Source organism: Vidua chalybeata, chromosome 3 (genome assembly GCF_026979565.1).
Source record: "Vidua chalybeata isolate OUT-0048 chromosome 3, bVidCha1 merged haplotype, whole genome shotgun sequence".
Taxonomy (NCBI): domain Eukaryota; kingdom Metazoa; phylum Chordata; class Aves; order Passeriformes; family Viduidae; genus Vidua; species Vidua chalybeata.
The window spans coordinates 48975636-48991951 of NC_071532.1; the positions used below are offsets into that span (position 1 = coordinate 48975636).

General features: G+C 40.5%; 1 protein-coding gene across 4 annotated transcripts; it reads right to left on the bottom strand.

Moving 5' to 3' along the window:
• Nucleotides 1-1484: 1484 nt before the first annotated feature.
• STX11 (syntaxin 11) lies at nt 1485-15317 on the bottom strand. Of its 4 annotated transcripts, none has more exons than XM_053938842.1 (3): nt 15263-15310; nt 6399-6597; nt 1485-4522 (listed from the first exon to the last, which is right to left on the bottom strand). In XM_053938842.1, the coding sequence occupies exon 3, from the start codon at nt 4515-4517 to the stop codon at nt 3651-3653; it is 867 nt and encodes a 288-aa protein (XP_053794817.1). In that variant the 5' UTR covers nt 4518-4522; nt 6399-6597; nt 15263-15310; the 3' UTR covers nt 1485-3650. The 4 variants fall into 4 exon arrangements, with proteins under 4 accessions (XP_053794817.1, XP_053794815.1, XP_053794816.1 ...); XM_053938840.1 differs by having other exon boundaries at nt 6399-9846; XM_053938841.1 differs by lacking the exon at nt 15263-15310 and adding an exon at nt 12675-12690 and having other exon boundaries at nt 6399-9846.
• Between the last annotated feature and the right edge of the window lie 999 nt (nt 15318-16316).

Genomic DNA, 16316 nt, shown 5'->3' on the forward strand with positions numbered 1-16316 from the left:
TGTGCATTCAAAACATCCTTAATGCAGGTTAGATTAGAAAAGCAGCAGTTTAGCAGAGCTACTCAGCTCAGCTTCCAGAAAAAAAAAAATCTGGATCTTAAGAGCTATCCCTTTACTTCAAGAAGTTTCTCCCAAGACATGTGCCAGAGATACCTGATCATGTCTGCAAGTGTGTCCACAGTCTAGTCCTTCATTTTGAGGAAGAAATTGTCACATTGCCATTTCTTTAAAATGAAACCCATTAATAAAAAAATTAATAAAAAATCCATTATATCTCCCCAAGATGTAATGGAAACCCATATGCATATCCACTACCTACTAAACATTATATTTTGTAATAGGGTTTTTTTTTTTTTGTCTCTTATATGTATGATGTGCTGTCTTTCATTTTTTAGAAGGAGCAAAGTGCCCCTGGTTGCCAGTTCTTCTTTGTCCTCAGAAAGGACTGGTTGGTGGCTGACTGGTGGTGTGGGTTGTGAAGCTTCAGCTTCAGTAGGAAATGAAACCAAAGTAACAGCACCCTAAAAGCTAAAATATCCCGTCAGATACTTCTTTACCCCTCAAACCCAGTTTAAGTGTTTGCTATATGAAGGAAGAGGGGAAAAAAAGCCCTACCAACCTATAGAATGTGTTACACACATCTGCATAGGAGTTGTGATGACTTTCAGAAGGAAAAGGCAGCTTTCCTCAGAAGATGTCCATTCTGCAGCTTCTGTTATTAGTATGCTAACAAATTATCAAGCAACTTTTATCATCTTCTTCCACTCATCCGGTGTGGCATGAGTCTTTGCAGCTATAGTGTGATCAGGTTTTTTTTCAAAAGTCTGTTCAACTGTGATTAGGCAAGTTCATGCGCTGGCTAAATTTGAGTTCTTACACAACTGAAGGGTAGAAAAAACCCCAAAATATTAAGCAATTGATGTGTTTGCAAGAAGAGAATGATAGAATGATTGCTTCAGTTACTGGAAGTCATTTTTAAGTGTCTCTGAACTCACAGTGCATCTTAAAAATAGTTTTAAAAGGTCTCAGGTTGGTTTCTGACTAATTCTCATTTTTTCCCCTACAGCAACAGCCCTAAGTCAGGAGAGAAAGTATACAATTACCATTTTTTCCCTGTGCCTGAAATCAAACTAAAAATTTGAATACTAGTTTTGCATATCTACTAGTGAAATCATCAAGGTCTCTCAGAACTGCCAGAATAAATTTGATTTTTTTTAACTAGAGAATCATCTTAGAATGCATGAAACTCATTTTTCTTGGGTGTTTTGGGGAAAAAACAATAGTAAGTCTATCTCAAGATGCAACACATTTCATTTACCATGGCAACAAATATTAGGACTTTTTTTTCTAGGCCCTGTTTAATCTCCTTTTACCAACTCATAATTTAGTCCAGCAACTTTTAAACTAAACTTTGACAGCACAAAACACTATTCAGAGCTGCAGATTCAATGTACGACACTCGGCACTTTGAGTTTTTCTTATTAAATCTTTTATTCCATTTGTAGATGCAAAAAAGGAACCAGCACAAAAAAACCCCCATATTTTTTATCAAAAACATTGGTAAGTGCTAGGAATATGCATGTGAAAGGAAATACAGTATTTAATTCTTCATTGATTTATCCCCACATGCTGACTCTCGGAGGTTTAGGGTATTTCCCTACAAATGCACAGTTCCACTGACTTAATGGCAGTACCTACAGAGTAAACAACTTTGTCTTCTTGAGTAGCACCAAAGCCACTGGCTGTGGTCCCAGCTCATCACCCTCCTTTCTCCCATTTCAAGTTTGAACACCTCACTGGAGACATCCTCAGACAAGCATAACACTGATATTACCAGTACACTACTGAATATCAAAAATATCTTATAGTTTAGGAGATCGGTGTTCCTCACTCTTCCATGTTATCAGAGACAGGTGCTACAGCAAAAGGGACACTCAGTTTCTGAGAAGAGTTATCCCTTTGGTTTCTATTTGTGTAAAAAAGCCTGTCTGGCTAAAATTGTTTCCCAGTAAGATATGAAAACTTGGAAGTTGGATTTATTTTACTGTTTTGTTATATTAATACAAATAGTAAGAAATGTTTGGGTTTTTTTTTTTCACACATAAAATCAAAGTGCAAAAGGTAAGAAGGGAGAAGTTTCACTGCAACTGGTGCAGGAAGGTGTACATCTATGCACATCTGAGGAAAACTCTCAAATACAAAATATTTGAAATGTTGAAATATATTTATTAAAATTGGTATAAATAGGACTATCAGTTAAAAAAAATTAATTTCTGAAAAAATGTCCTGCATTATTTCAAAGGATAGCAATAGATCACAGTGTAGGAAGCCACCTAGAAATACAGCTGGAAAACCTCCAGAAGCAGGAGCTGTGATCAATCACCAGACTTTGTGAATATGTTTCACTGACAATGCTCAGTGCTTACCAGGACTGCACTTTTTTTATTTCCTTGCAATACTCCAAAAATACTGGTTTCCCCTTTTGTAAGGGCAGGGTCCAACAAAAGGAGAGTTTCCTTTTAAGGTTGAAAAGAGCACTGAAATGGCATGAAACTGTTTTCTTTCTTCTTCAGATATACTGAAGAAATAGTTGTGTTTGCTTTCCCAGGTGGAGATTTCCCAACAATTGGAGAAAAGTCAAAATCTTTGTACACAAGTAAAATTGCATATTAAAAAAAAAATCCTTCATCTTATTTAAAATAGATATAAAAAAACCCATATTTGGTCAATGCTTATAAAAAATAAAAGTGTACTGACAGGCTAGTCATTCCACTAAAACCTGCCTCTTCTGTATGTGCCAGTACAGGAGATCCTGAAATGCTTTCTCAACCCCATAACTGTTGTCCTCTTACACGTGTTTCTGCAGAAGGCCACTCCATGTTTCTCCTCTGCCTGAAGTGTTAATTGGCAGAAGAATGCATCAGAACATGAAAGCATGGCAGGTTTGAAACTGAGAGTCCAGAGAGTGGCTCAAGTTAAGAGTGAGATGCCTCAGTGTTGCAGTGCTTTTAGCCACCTTGAGAGAGTTGGGTACTCAAAATGGAAAAAAAGCAGTCATTTGCACACAAATGGAGAAAAATTTGCATATTCTCATTTAAGGTGCAGCCACTTCTGTTAAGATTCCTGACAGCTGAAAATCAAGTTGAAAGAGAAACTGGTTCTGTGTCCTGCTGCTGCTCCAGGCTCAGTATTTTGTCAAATTTGTATCAAGCAGCCTCCAAACTAGTTAAAACTGAAACCTCCTGATTCTGTGGTGTACTGTGTTGCCCCAAGCAACAAGGCTTCACCACCTGCAGCCTCACTTGACAAATAAGAATAAAGTTACTTTTTGAAAGTATTCATCTTCCCTATGATAAGTTATTCATTCTTCTTTCTTGCCTATAGGAAATGAGCATCATTGTAGAGATATTGCACCTCTAGTTACAGTAACAGAACATTTCAATAAAAATTAGATTAAAAATAGTTTTATCAACATTTCTAGGAGTTCAGAAATAGAAACAGCCTTCAGCACATTTAGTAAAAAGGCAATGAACAAAACCAACTGCAAAATATCCCCCCTGTTTCTAGGGCTTGTCATTACAGAACAGTCTCTGGAAAGAACACCTGATTTTGAAGATGTTCAAGTCAGTCTTGTGGGTCCAGTGGGACCATCACCTTCTACAACATGATAAGCAGCAGCAGAGTATTGTTCTGAGGGGATGTCTTCTCCTGTATTCCAAAGCTCTTTTCACTTGGTCTTTAGCATCTCCTACATAGTCCTCAACATTTTGCATATTTATCTCAATAACATCAAAGGTGTCTGCCTGTTCCTCCACTAGGAGGGCCACCTGCAGAAAGAGCTCATGAACTTCCTTAATGCGACCTTCTAACTTCACCAGTTCCTTGTGCCGCGTCTCTATCTCATTCAAGGCTGCGCGAGCTCCCTTAACATCCGACAAGAGATTCTCAGAGAAGACATCCCATTTGCCTTGCTCAATCATCTCCTCAATCTGGTGGCCAGAAACTTCTTTGCCCATGATCTCCAGCTGCCGCTGAATTCGAATCTTGCAGTTCTCCCGCTGGTTCATCTCTGTTGCATTGTAATCAAACATAGCATCCTGAAATGTGTGCATGAGGTCAACATAGTGGTTCTTCGCCACCCTCGCAATGACAGACATAGCTCCGTATTTTGTTATTGCATCTTCACAGAAATCTCTCATTACCTGCAGTTTCCTGTGGATGCTTTCTCCACGGCTCTTAATGTCTCTGGCAATACAATTAGTATCTCGTTTGATGCTACTAAGACGGCGCATGGAAGTAAGGAAGCGGGTGTTTTGCTTTCTGAGACGGTTGACATCCGCTTTTAGGTGGTCATTTTCTGTCCGGATGCTCTGTATGTCCTTATGAAGGATTTCCAAGGCATAATCCGTCTCATAAAGGAGAATATCCTGGGGTGAATTTTCATCATCATCGCTATCAGAAAACTGTTGGTTGTGTAACCTGGCAAATTCACGCAGCTCACTTAAACGATCTTTCATCCTGCCTGTAAAACAGGAACAGGAGGAATGAGTTTGAAGTAACTAAAATATTGGTTAAAAGAGTTGAAAATTTGTAACTAATAACTACATCATAGTGATAACTAAATCATAGATAACAAATGTAACTCATCAAAGATAACCCAAAATACCAGATTTTAAATTTGTTCGCAGTATTTTATACAGTGATGGATATCACATCCAAAACTCTGCTAGAACACTGTTCTAGAAAGTACAAGTTTAGAAACAAAACTGAAGGAAAAAAGTCTATGAATTCTGAAGACAAGTCAAAAAGAATAGTAGGAGAGATCCAAACTCCCCACAAAATGCCAGTCTTTTACTTGGAGGGGAAAACCAGACTCCTGATAGCAAACCTTCAGCTATCACCATCTGTAGACATGTTAATAACTGAACACCTTCCACTACTGCTCACTAGAGAAATCTCCTCTAGCACCTGATCCCTCATTACATCAACTGCCCAAAATGTCACAGGGCTTCCCTCATTCTAAGTTTGCTTTTCCTGGAAGAATACTAAGAAGCCTCTCAGAAACAGAAATGCCATTTACCAATACAGTTGGGAAAGAAAAGTTTCAAAAAATTATGTGGAAAGTATCAAGAATCAAGATAGGGAAAAAAAAAAGAAAAAAAAAAAAAGGAAAAAAAGAAAAAAGGAAAAAAAAAAAACAACTTTAGTGTCTCCAGATGCTATCATTGACCATAGAGTACCAGACATCAACAATTAGGCGTGTGGAGCATCTCTCTTACGAGGAGAAACTGTGGGAGCTGGGCCTATTTAGTCTAGAGAAGACTGAGAGAAGATCTGATCACACATAAATATGTCAAAGGCAGGTGCCAAAACAATGGTGCCAGACTCTTTTCAGTGGTACCCAGCAACATGACAAAGAAAAATGCCCATAAACTAAAACCCAAGAAGTTTCATCTCAACATGAGGAAGAACTTCTCTATATTGAGGGTGGCAGAGGCTGCCCAGGGAGGTCGTGGAGTCTTCCTCTCTGGAGGCACTCAAAACCCACTGGACACATTCTTGTGTCACCTGATTTATGTGACCCTGTCGTGGCAGGGGATTTGGATTAAATGATCTCCAAGGTCCCTTCCAACCCTAACAATTTTGCGATTCTGTAAACTTTGTGCTTACCATGCTTTAAACTTTATAAAAATTAAATATCATCAGCCTTCAACAGAGACTATAGTAACAACTGGCTCAACAATGATTTCACTTTCTGTTTGTGTTTTCTTTGTCAAGCAAACACTGAGTAAAGCTCCTGTGTAATAAATCTGTAATTTTGTAAGAGTAGATCTACCCTTTCTTCCCCAGAAAGAAATGGAGAAGCAAATACATAGTAATTCACAACATGAAAATGCTGTAGTAAATTCATGTATATACTAATTCTGCACCATCTCTAAAAATATTGGGGTTTTATTTCTTTTAATACAACAGGAAAGTTTAAAAAGTCAAACATTAAAAGAAGAGTAGGGAGCTGTGAAGTGTTGCCTTGGATTACACCACAATGTTGCCTGGACAGAGGAAGATCACACATTAAATACTGGCCTGTGCACTATCACTTCCACAAAGTCTCTGCCTAGAGTCTGTATGTGCTGAATAAAAGTTGTACAACTTAAAATTTAATATTCATCATTCAGTTCATGGGATCACATTGACTGTGTTGCTACTGTACATTTCCTCAGGGATTTCCCCTACAAAATCTTTGGAAAGTTCCATAAACTCCTACCAGTTGTTTGGGGAAAGGCAAATCTAACAGCCCCACAGTTGGGTTTCAGCCCTGAGTCATTAAGGACAATAGTGATAGACTCTTGATAATTTATGATGCCTACTTGAGACACTTCAAGCCCAATTCTTTGTACCTGGAATCTTCAGAAGTCAGCCCCTTTTGACATCAGTCACTGCTGCAAGCCCCAAGCATTTTGCTGAGTAAGATCGCGAAGGAACAAGCTGGACATCAGTGAATGAACACATGGATCAAGGCCACTTATGAAGAGCTCCTCTCCAGTGACATGGACAGCATCACACACAATCTCTGTGATCCAGCAGATCCAGTAGAGTCTAGTTATAAGTGGAACAGAGAGATCAAGTTGCAGTTGCACTTACAGTCTTCACCCTGGGTTTTTCCCAGCTCCCCAGTACTTAGTTCTAAAAGCCTACATAATTTGTATCTACATACCAAAACTTATGTTTAAGGTAGTCAACATTAGTATCTTTTAGCTCTGCATTGAGGACCTGTATCTGTCTGGGATATGTCTCCACAGCTGAAGTGTTCACACTTTTGTCCTAACAAATGGATGCCATCTATTTAAGCCTGACTTCAGAGTCCTGCAAAATCAGGCACTTTTTGGCACTTTCTTTCATTCTCCCCAAGTCCTGTCTTTTACTCTTTGTTTCCAAAGCGCATCACCTAGCCTACTTCCTACTTCATCTTCACATTTTCAACATGCTCTTCCTTATCTAGGAAGGACAGGATGTGAATAACTTTTAACAGAGGTCTTTTCCTATTTCAAATTCTCACTTCAAACAAAGGAGAACCAGATCTTCCCAAGAGAGGACAATAACTTTCAAGCTTTCCTTGGATGGTGTCAGGGACAGAACTGACACTAAAGAGCTGAAATAAATAAGCAGGGAGAGCAAGGGGAACAGCAATTTGAGACATTTCAACTTAACAAATCATGGTTTAGAAAAGTTGGCCTCCTTTGTCAGATGCTGTTGTTACTCAGCAAAGTTTGCATCTACGTATACGTTGATTGTATTGTTTGTAATTTGAACAGCAATATATTAATATATGGTACATGTCTGGTTGTTAGAGATAGCTTCAGACCTCAGTCTGTAAAATGAGCATCAGTCTCTCCCTTCATACAGTGCCTGGTGCAGCAGTAGAAGTTGGGTTCTCTGATGGGGAAGCAGCTCTGCGGGACCTCGGTGTGCTGGTAGGGGAACACGAGGCATGCATCCAGGCTGAAGCAGCAAAAGTGAGGAAGGAAAGGGACCCAATCCCTCCTGTCTGACACTTGAGAGACCACATGTGGAGTGTCACTCCACACAGACACTGGGATGAGCCATGGGGAGGCAACAGAGGTGGTCAGAAGTGCTGGAGCACCTGACATATGAAGAGAGGCTGAGAGAGTTGGGAATGTTCAACCTGAGAAACAGGAAGCTCAAGGGAGATCTTGTTGTCATCACTAACTGCTTAATGCAAGGCATTTTCCCTTCATGGAAATGTACAGCAATAGCACAAGATGCAACAGACCTAAGTGGAAACAAGAGAAGAGCTAGCCAGATACAAGATGGGGGGAAGGTCAAAAAAGAAGGAAACCCCAAACACTTAGAAACAATGGAAAAGGTGCCCAGAAAAGTTTTGGAATCAGCATCCTTGAAGATATTTAAAACTCTACTTGACATGACCCTCAGGAACCTAACTGTGCATTTTGAGCAGGCCTGGATTAGACAATGTCCAAAGGTCCCATTTAAATTGTTCTGGTAATCAGCCTTAGATAAAAAGTTTGCTAAGCTGACCATGAACATTAAATATATTCAACTACTTGCACAAGTCTATGTAGGAGACATCTAACACATTAGAATATCAAGACAGCAACTACTTGGGAGTAATAACCACAAGTATATAGCTACCTTAATTCTAAGACTGTGAGGTTTAATAGATTAGCTGTCAGTCTTATTTTATTTTAAAATGCTACATATATCTAAACTGGAACATGTACTTGCACATTTGTATTTTTGGGCTAGGTAAATGTGTCCTTGTGAATATGAAGTTCCTTCTGCAGTCCATCATGATGTGTACACCCAAATGCACACACAGGAAATACAGGCCAGGTGATGACTGCAGAGGTTACAACTTTGAAGGCAGATACCCAGCAAGAACAGTCAGCTGAGGGCATGTTCAGTGCTCATCTTTTCTTGTTACTGTGCTACTTACTGGTATTAATCACCACAGTGACAAGCTTTCCCATGATGCATGAGAAACATGCAAATTGTCCTGTTGCAATAAGACTGCAGGCACAGACAAGTGCGTATAATATGGGATTTCAGACAAGAAAGAAAATCCACTCTAAAAATCAAAAACTATGCATGTGCATATATCCCCTTTCTGTTAGCCCCATACACATACAAAAGGGAGTCCTACAAACATTGCCTAACATTGCCATGCAAATGTTCTGAAGCCTGTTAACTATGTAGAAATAGCCTAAGAATAAAAAGTTATAGAAATAACTTTATCTCAGCTTTAACATTTGTATATCCACACTCTATCCCCATATGGGCTGTTCACTTAGGAGTTGGGCTCGATGATCCTTGTGTGTTCCTTCCAGCTCAGGATATTCTGTGATTCTGTGATCAGAGTCTGGGAACAAAGGGTGAAATGATGAAGCAGTCTGAGCACAGCATCCATATTTCATGGCCAGCTGCTGGGAAGGAAGGCAGTGTACATTTTTTCTTCTTGCAGCATTCATAAATGGCAGCTGCTACTTAATACCTTCTTGTGGCTTACGAAAAGTCTAGTCAGTAATCTTTTCAGCCTTGAGTAGGGCCTTACAGGATGAAGCTTTTACTTCAGTTGTTTGAGGAACAACAGATATTTCAAAACAAGTCCACTAAATAATATCTGTCAGTAGTTCTTCTTGCCCTTGGAAGGTAAAAGGAACCCACGTGGCTCATCCTGGCTCTGAATGGAATGTGATTTTTATTGCATGACACACAATAGACATGACCCAAGAAACAAGTGGTGAACAATTAGGAAATAACCTGCTCTTAGACAAAATTACTTCATAGCTAAGTATGCGTCAGCACATTTCAGTGACTTCCCATATGGCTTATAGAGGATGTAGTATTGATGGAAATCTACTCAGATGGACTTGCTGAATTGAACACACTGCATTCCAAGGCAAATAGAGTGCTGCTGCTGCACTAAAATACAAGTCATACATAGGTTAAAAAAGTGTTAAATTTAGCTGAAGCCTTTTGTTTAAGAGTTGGAGTTCTCAGATATAATAATTTTCTAGTAACTATCTGTTTTGTAAACAATTGTCTTAGACCAGAATTAGTATTTTTGTTTGGTATCTGTTGCCTAATAATAGATTTGATAATATTAATTTACTTGGGGAAAAGACTTTTTTTTTTTAACAGTAGGTTTTCATCTTTCCAGGAGAGTAAATGGCTTATAGCAGAGTATTAGTCATCTTTTCAGTCCAAATTCCCTGTCTTGCCAACCATGCCCATCACAGGTGGCACAGCAGGCTTGAATTTTTCAAATTACTCATCTTTTTTTTCTCTCTTCTCCTCTGTAAGAGCCTGAAACAAACAAACAAAAAATCTAATGATTACGACAGTTTGCCTTCTCAAGCTGTTCTAAGATCATATATATGTATATGAACTCCAAGATTAACAACTACGACAGAGATAAGCAGTTCAAAATCTTTTTGTGGCCTCATTGAAAGGAAGTTATCCTTTATGGAATTTATTGGATTTCACAATGTTTAAAAATAGGCAAAATGTATTCAGGAGTTAAAATCCATCAGTTAATACTGAATGCCAGTTATAAAGCTACAGAAATCCATAAAGAAGTTGCAAGTGTATCTGAAGACTACACTACCCAGCTCATATGTTCATCAAAACCTGTGTACAGCAGAAGACCACCTTTATACTTTCTGTCACCCTAGAGAAAAATATCTGCAGTTGCAAATGTCTCAGGATATTATTTTTTTCCCAAAAAATTCCTGTCCTGTGCCAGGACATTTATTACAAGCTGATATATTCAGAGAAATAGGGATGACTCCATTCTTTGCAGGCTACTTCTGCATCTGGCAGAAACTCCAAGTCTCCAGTGGTTCCTTTCCTATCATAAAGTCTAGGAAAAACCTAGGGGGGAAAAATTAATTCAGATTGTTGCCTCTAATTCAAAGAAATAAGGCAATAATTGCTAGAATACTGATAGCTTTGGAGGTTCTTCTTTGACTTCAGTCAGTTTCTTTACTAATAATAATAATTCAATCTCTTCAACAGAAAAGAACTCTCCATTTTTGTATGACAACATATTATAAATTGAAGGATCTAGGGTGCATCTCATACTTCTCAGATGTATTGAATACAGTTAACCATCCTGGTGTTTTCTGTGGATCTGTTATCAGCTTTCCCAGACATTAGTATCAAAACTAGGAGATGCTGCTGGTGTGCATTAAGTGCACTATAATATGCCATTTTTCACATATTTATGATAAGACTGACAAAAAAATTGGATGTTATAGCTTGTTATTACTCAGTAGCCATGAAAGTAAACATTATTCCTGAATTGGAGAGGTCAGCTTGTTTTATATGGGTTGACTGCTACTATTTACTAGGTTGTCTAAATTTTCACTGGAGAACTATGGATTACCACTGACAAATTTTCAATAGTGGATAGATAAAATGGATTCTTGGTATCTCCTCTTGACATTTTCCTCACAAGTCACATAAATGAGCAATTGTAACTAGATTTGGTGTTGTTTGAGTGGAGGGGGGAGCAGTGGTAACAGTGCTGTAGACAAAAAAAGTTTCTCCATCTCCACTGGTTTGCAACACCAAAGTCTTCAGGTAAAACTGGCCTAGATAAACACGAGGGAGTGTGAACTGTTCCTCCAAAGGCTTGGCAAACGGTTAAGACAGATCCATACCACTTAACATAAACAGTGAGACAGCCATCCATGCGTTTCTTGGCAATTACTACAGCTTGGCATTATTACAGGTCACCGTGCAGGGCAATCAGCCAACACACTCACAGGCAGTACTGGCACTACAGCACCATGAGCATACACATTATCTAATTAATGACCTCGGCTTCCCTAGAACACATTGGCTCAGCAAAATAGCTGTGTACATGCCACATGTATATAACTACTATTGCTACCACACAGTGGTATTTATAAGTGATTAAGACATTATGTCGGTATGCAAATAGAAATATGAGGTTGCATGTGATCATCAGTCAGAAGCAACATGTTTTACTGATGTTTTTAAATCAGAACAACTGCATTATTTTTGGAAAAGCACATACATATATTTAAGGCTTGTTAGAAAGTGTTACAATCAGAGGCGAAGTATTCTTGACTTTAAAAAAAATCCTTTAATGTTAAATATAGGGTGTTTTCTTGGTATTTGGTCATGTGGGCCAGTACACATAAGGCTCAGTTTGGGATTCGATTGCAAAATCTACACAACTGTACCTGCACCAAACTAGCTCCAGCCAGGAAATAACCCCTATAGCCAGCCACACATGCATACCCACAGCCTCAGCCCCAGGACGTGTCAGGCTTTATGACAGTTACGCTACTTAGCAGCTCATGGGTGTTGCCATTCAAAGCACCGGTGAAGCTGAGACAAGATATAGATGTAATTAGGGACACACTTGATTTGGCATATCAAAAGCTCAAACAAGCTTTATTCTTGCTTTCAAAAATAAGTGAGTTGTCAATACCACAGAAACAGCACAGAGAAAATGCATAGCAGAAAAAGCTGGACCGTGCAGTAATTCCTTCACTTTTGTGAACATGAGCTTGTTGAGAATAATCCTGGCAATTAATGGGTTAGCTGCCATAGCAGATTCGGCAAAAGCTGCATACATGATAAGCTTTCAGAAGTCAAGATATGCGACATCATTCTCCCTCTGATAAAACTACATGTTATTTTATCTAGATGTAAGTGCCAAGCACTGTGTGAGAGCTCTTGCTGATTGTGTAGAGTGTCTTGATATCTCATCTAGCCTATCAAAGCAGAGATAAAAACCAAATTGCTTCACTCCTCTCATGTGGAACCCCTCCACTACCCAAGAAGGGGCTAGAAGAGCCCTAGTCCCCTCCCTGGGAATGATGTTCGTCACCAGAGGTGGTTCATGGCCACCTCTTGGGGAGTAATCCAAAATTCAAGCAAAACCAAAAATGGCTTCACTGCAATAAGTGGTAACCCCAGATTTGGCATTCAGATGGATTTACTGTATCAAGTTAACACTGTCTCAGTAATTTCTGCATCATGCTTTGTCATTCTTGAACTACAGGGATGACCAGAGGCAAAGAAAATTGATGGGCCAGATAAATGATAATAGAAAGTGTATCTGGCCAGCATATTTGACACAGCAGTTGTCTTCTCACCATCAGAACTGGTTTTGAACATATCAGCATTAGGATGGGTATCTGTCACACTCAGAGATTATCCATATTTTCCATTAGTGACTTGGAGAGTAGATCCAAACATGAGCTTGTACAGTCTCCAGGTGACACTGAACTGGAAGGGAATAGAAGCAACTGGAAGGGGTGAGGGCAGGGGAGGAGACATGATGAGAATTTAAGGTGATCGTGATAGTAAGAGAAGAATTAACAAAAATAAAAGGAAACTCAATATAGTCAAGCCTGTCACATTAAGATAAAGTTATTCACACAAATATAAAGTAGGAAACACCTAGTTTGGCAGCAGAAAAGCTTTGGTGAGGTTACAGCTGATTGCAAGCCACAAAACAAGCTCACAGTAAAAGGTCATTGTAAAAAAAAGAAAACCCCATGTCTTAAATGAGGCGTGGCTTGGGAAGGACTGGTTTTACTCTGCTTGGCATAGATAAGGCCTCAGTTGGAAAAGTACATCCTGAAACAGTTATCACATTAGGAAAGTCAAAGGGAGCATATTTGGCATTGTCTCCAAACATTTTAGAAAATATACTCCTGGAGAAAGAGGAGCTGAAGGAATTATCTTCATTTAATTCAGAAGATCAGGGAGAGAGACACAGTACTCCAACACATAAAAGGAGTTTTCTATGAAAAGGGAAATGGTCAGTTTGATCCCTGTGTTGACACTGGAAACACACAGAGCAATCAATTTCTTTCACAAGGCCTGTGTTGAATTGGCTGTGACTTGCTGAAAATTGGACCATTTCTCTGTGGAAGCACTGTGGGACCTTCTTCCTTGACAGAAAGAGAGAAGATACAGAAAGCCCTCTCAGGCCTGGTTGAAGTGCACAGCTCCAGTGCACCAAATGGATAAAGCAATGCCTTACAGTCCCGCAGTGGCCCTGTATTCCCAGGATTTGTTCTGTGCCCTCACCCCCAGTGTCACTGTGGGTCCAGCACAAAGTGTATGTTCCCACAGTGCTGCCCATGCTGGGGAGAAATTTAGAGGACTTTTCACACAGCAGATTCTCTTCCTTCTCTATTATTTATGCACCAGTGGCAACTACCATATCTTCTTCTGAAGCAGGTCTTGGTTACTATTAGTGTTAGTATACTGTTAGTATAGTGAAAGATGTCACACATGGAGACTAATCCCCCAGCACCCAAATTCTCCAGGACTGATAGAGCATGCAGTTGCATTCCATAGCATCACTGATATCTGTAGTGCCCAAAAGGTACTATATTTTACTAATTTTAATGTCTCAAGAGATCTTCTGTACTGTGCTTATTTTCTTCATGGAGATGTCTTTCAACAACAGAGTTTAATTTGCAGTTTGAGCCTCAGCCAAAACACAAGATAACATATGACTGAAAACACAATTTCAGTTTCAGAGCAGTGGGCATACAAGGCAGTTAGAGCAAAAAAGTATGAGAAAAAGGTCATCAGAGGAGTTGGACACCTAAACCATCCTTTTTCCTAATGATGATATTCATTCTGTTCATCTGTTAGACCTCTGGTCTGTTTTGAATTAAAAAAAAAAAGTTATGGTCATCTTGTAGTCTAACCACTATTTAAATACTGAGTATCAGCACTGGTAAGAAAGCATTATCATTCAAATTGTATTCTCATCCTAAAAATTTTGATACCTGACAGTTTAAAAGACAGTTGCTAAAATACCCTCTAAAGAACAGGAACAAGAAGTGCAAGCGTCCATTTTTGGACAGTGCTGTTATTCTAGTCATTTCCTTTCTCAGTATCAGAGTGACATGTAGTTATGTCAGACATACACGAGTGCCAGTTCTTCTTGGTAGGAAGGAAATGAGTATCAATTTAATCGGAAGCAATCAAAGAATGCTAACTTTTGCACCCACCTATAGATCTGGCTACCATGACACTCAAGAACAAAGGAAAAGCTACTATATTTTGCATATAAACCAAATTTTCTGTAAAATCTGCTGTGGAGCAGATAACCATGTATGAGCACTATGAATAAAATGTTAGTACTCGTTAAGCCAGACAAACAAGGCAGTAGAAATACAGGCATCCGTTGCGACTGGATGAGAAGATACCTATTTGAAAGTGCCTCTGTTTTTCTCTCATCCGGTGAAAATCCAGCGATCCCTTTTGCATTCCATGAGGACCAGAGCTAAGTACCTTCGGACCCAAAAGCCCAGTCCGCATTTCCTATCATCTCTCCTGCCTCTGGGCTTCAGACTTCACCACTCGATTCAAAAGGGGCAGTTTCGTCTACTCTGAGGCAAAACCGAGGTGCACGGCCCGCGGCCCCTCCGCTTCGCCGGCTGAGCTGGCTGCCGAGCACCGGGCACACACACCGACATCCCGGGAAGGGACGGCCAGCCCAGGCTCCGGCGCTGCCCAGCACTGTCTTCCCTCCGGCAGCAGCTCCGGGCGTCTCGGCCTCCGGGAACTTCAGCTGATGTTCAGGGGAGCTCGGGAATATGGTTGTGCCCCCGTCCCGGAAGCCAGCACCGGCTATGCCCGGGGTGAAGAAACCAGACCCCGCCTGGCCCCCAAGGAAAGCGCTGTCTCATCCTCCCCCGTCCCGGCAGGTACTCACCCCGGGCAGGGCAGTCCGGCCGGTCCCGCGTCTCTCCGCCCGCGCCGCTCCCCGACGTGCCGCTGCCGCTGCAGCGCCCGCGCCGTCGAGGCGAGCGCTCAGCCCCTTGGAGCGCCCCGCCCATCTGACCGGCTCGCCCGTCTATTGGCTGCGAGGGCCTGATTTGCATGGCGGCGCCCCGCCCCCTCCCGGGCCGCCCCCTCCCGGGCCCGCGGAAGATGTGCGGTTCGTGTCGCTGCCCAGCGCGGGGAAAGTCCGTCCCGTGGGTGCCGGGAAGCGTGGGCGCGGTGAGCTGGTCCGTCTCTTCGCCATCGTCCCCGTGGATGTCCCCTGCGCTTTCTTGTCCTCGCCTCCTCGCCGGCAAGCGGGGGCATTCCGACTCTGTGATTCTGTAATTCAAATTGCCGCTGCTTTGTGTAAGGAAGATGTGCTCTTCGCGTCATGCTTCAGAGTTTGGGTCAAATGATGTCCTTTTTTGCGCTGTGACTTCCTGAGGGAAAAAACCCAACAACTTCCTCATCATTCTAACTGAAAAAAACCCTAACGAAACCCTGGAGTCACAATGTTTGGTACACAGTAATCATACACATTAATTAGCCGCATGAGTAGTTACAGAGATTGTTCAGGTCTTTCTGAGATGGGAAGCTTTTGCTTTTCTTGAAAATCTTGGACGTGTACTTTTTTTTCCTTTTCATTACAAAACTTGAACGTAATCTGAATCTAAAAATTTTAAAATATACTTTTTAAACTTCTTTTTACTTTTTTTGGTGTTGAGAAGTAGCTGAAAGAGCAACTGTGCTTTCCTGAGCAGTCATCAGTTATAAGGCTCCAAAACTTCTTACATTTCATCAATCCCACCCTGGGTGAGTGAGAATAAATTCTGTCATGATGGAGATAATTGCAGAGATGTAGAAAGCTTCCTCCCTCCTTATTTTCTATGCTGTTTTTGTGTCAGAAAAAAAATGTAAGTAAAAGGAAAATATTTGAGGTTTTATGGTTAAAGGTTAGTTAAAAATATATCTGACAGAAAGGCTCTTTCACCTTGAAAAATCCA

Bases quoted from the DNA above. Each gene is read 5' to 3' on its own strand.
- STX11 (XM_053938843.1), bottom strand. From the start codon at position 4,517: ATGAAAGATCGTTTAAGTGAGCTGCGTGAATTTGCCAGGTTACACAAC.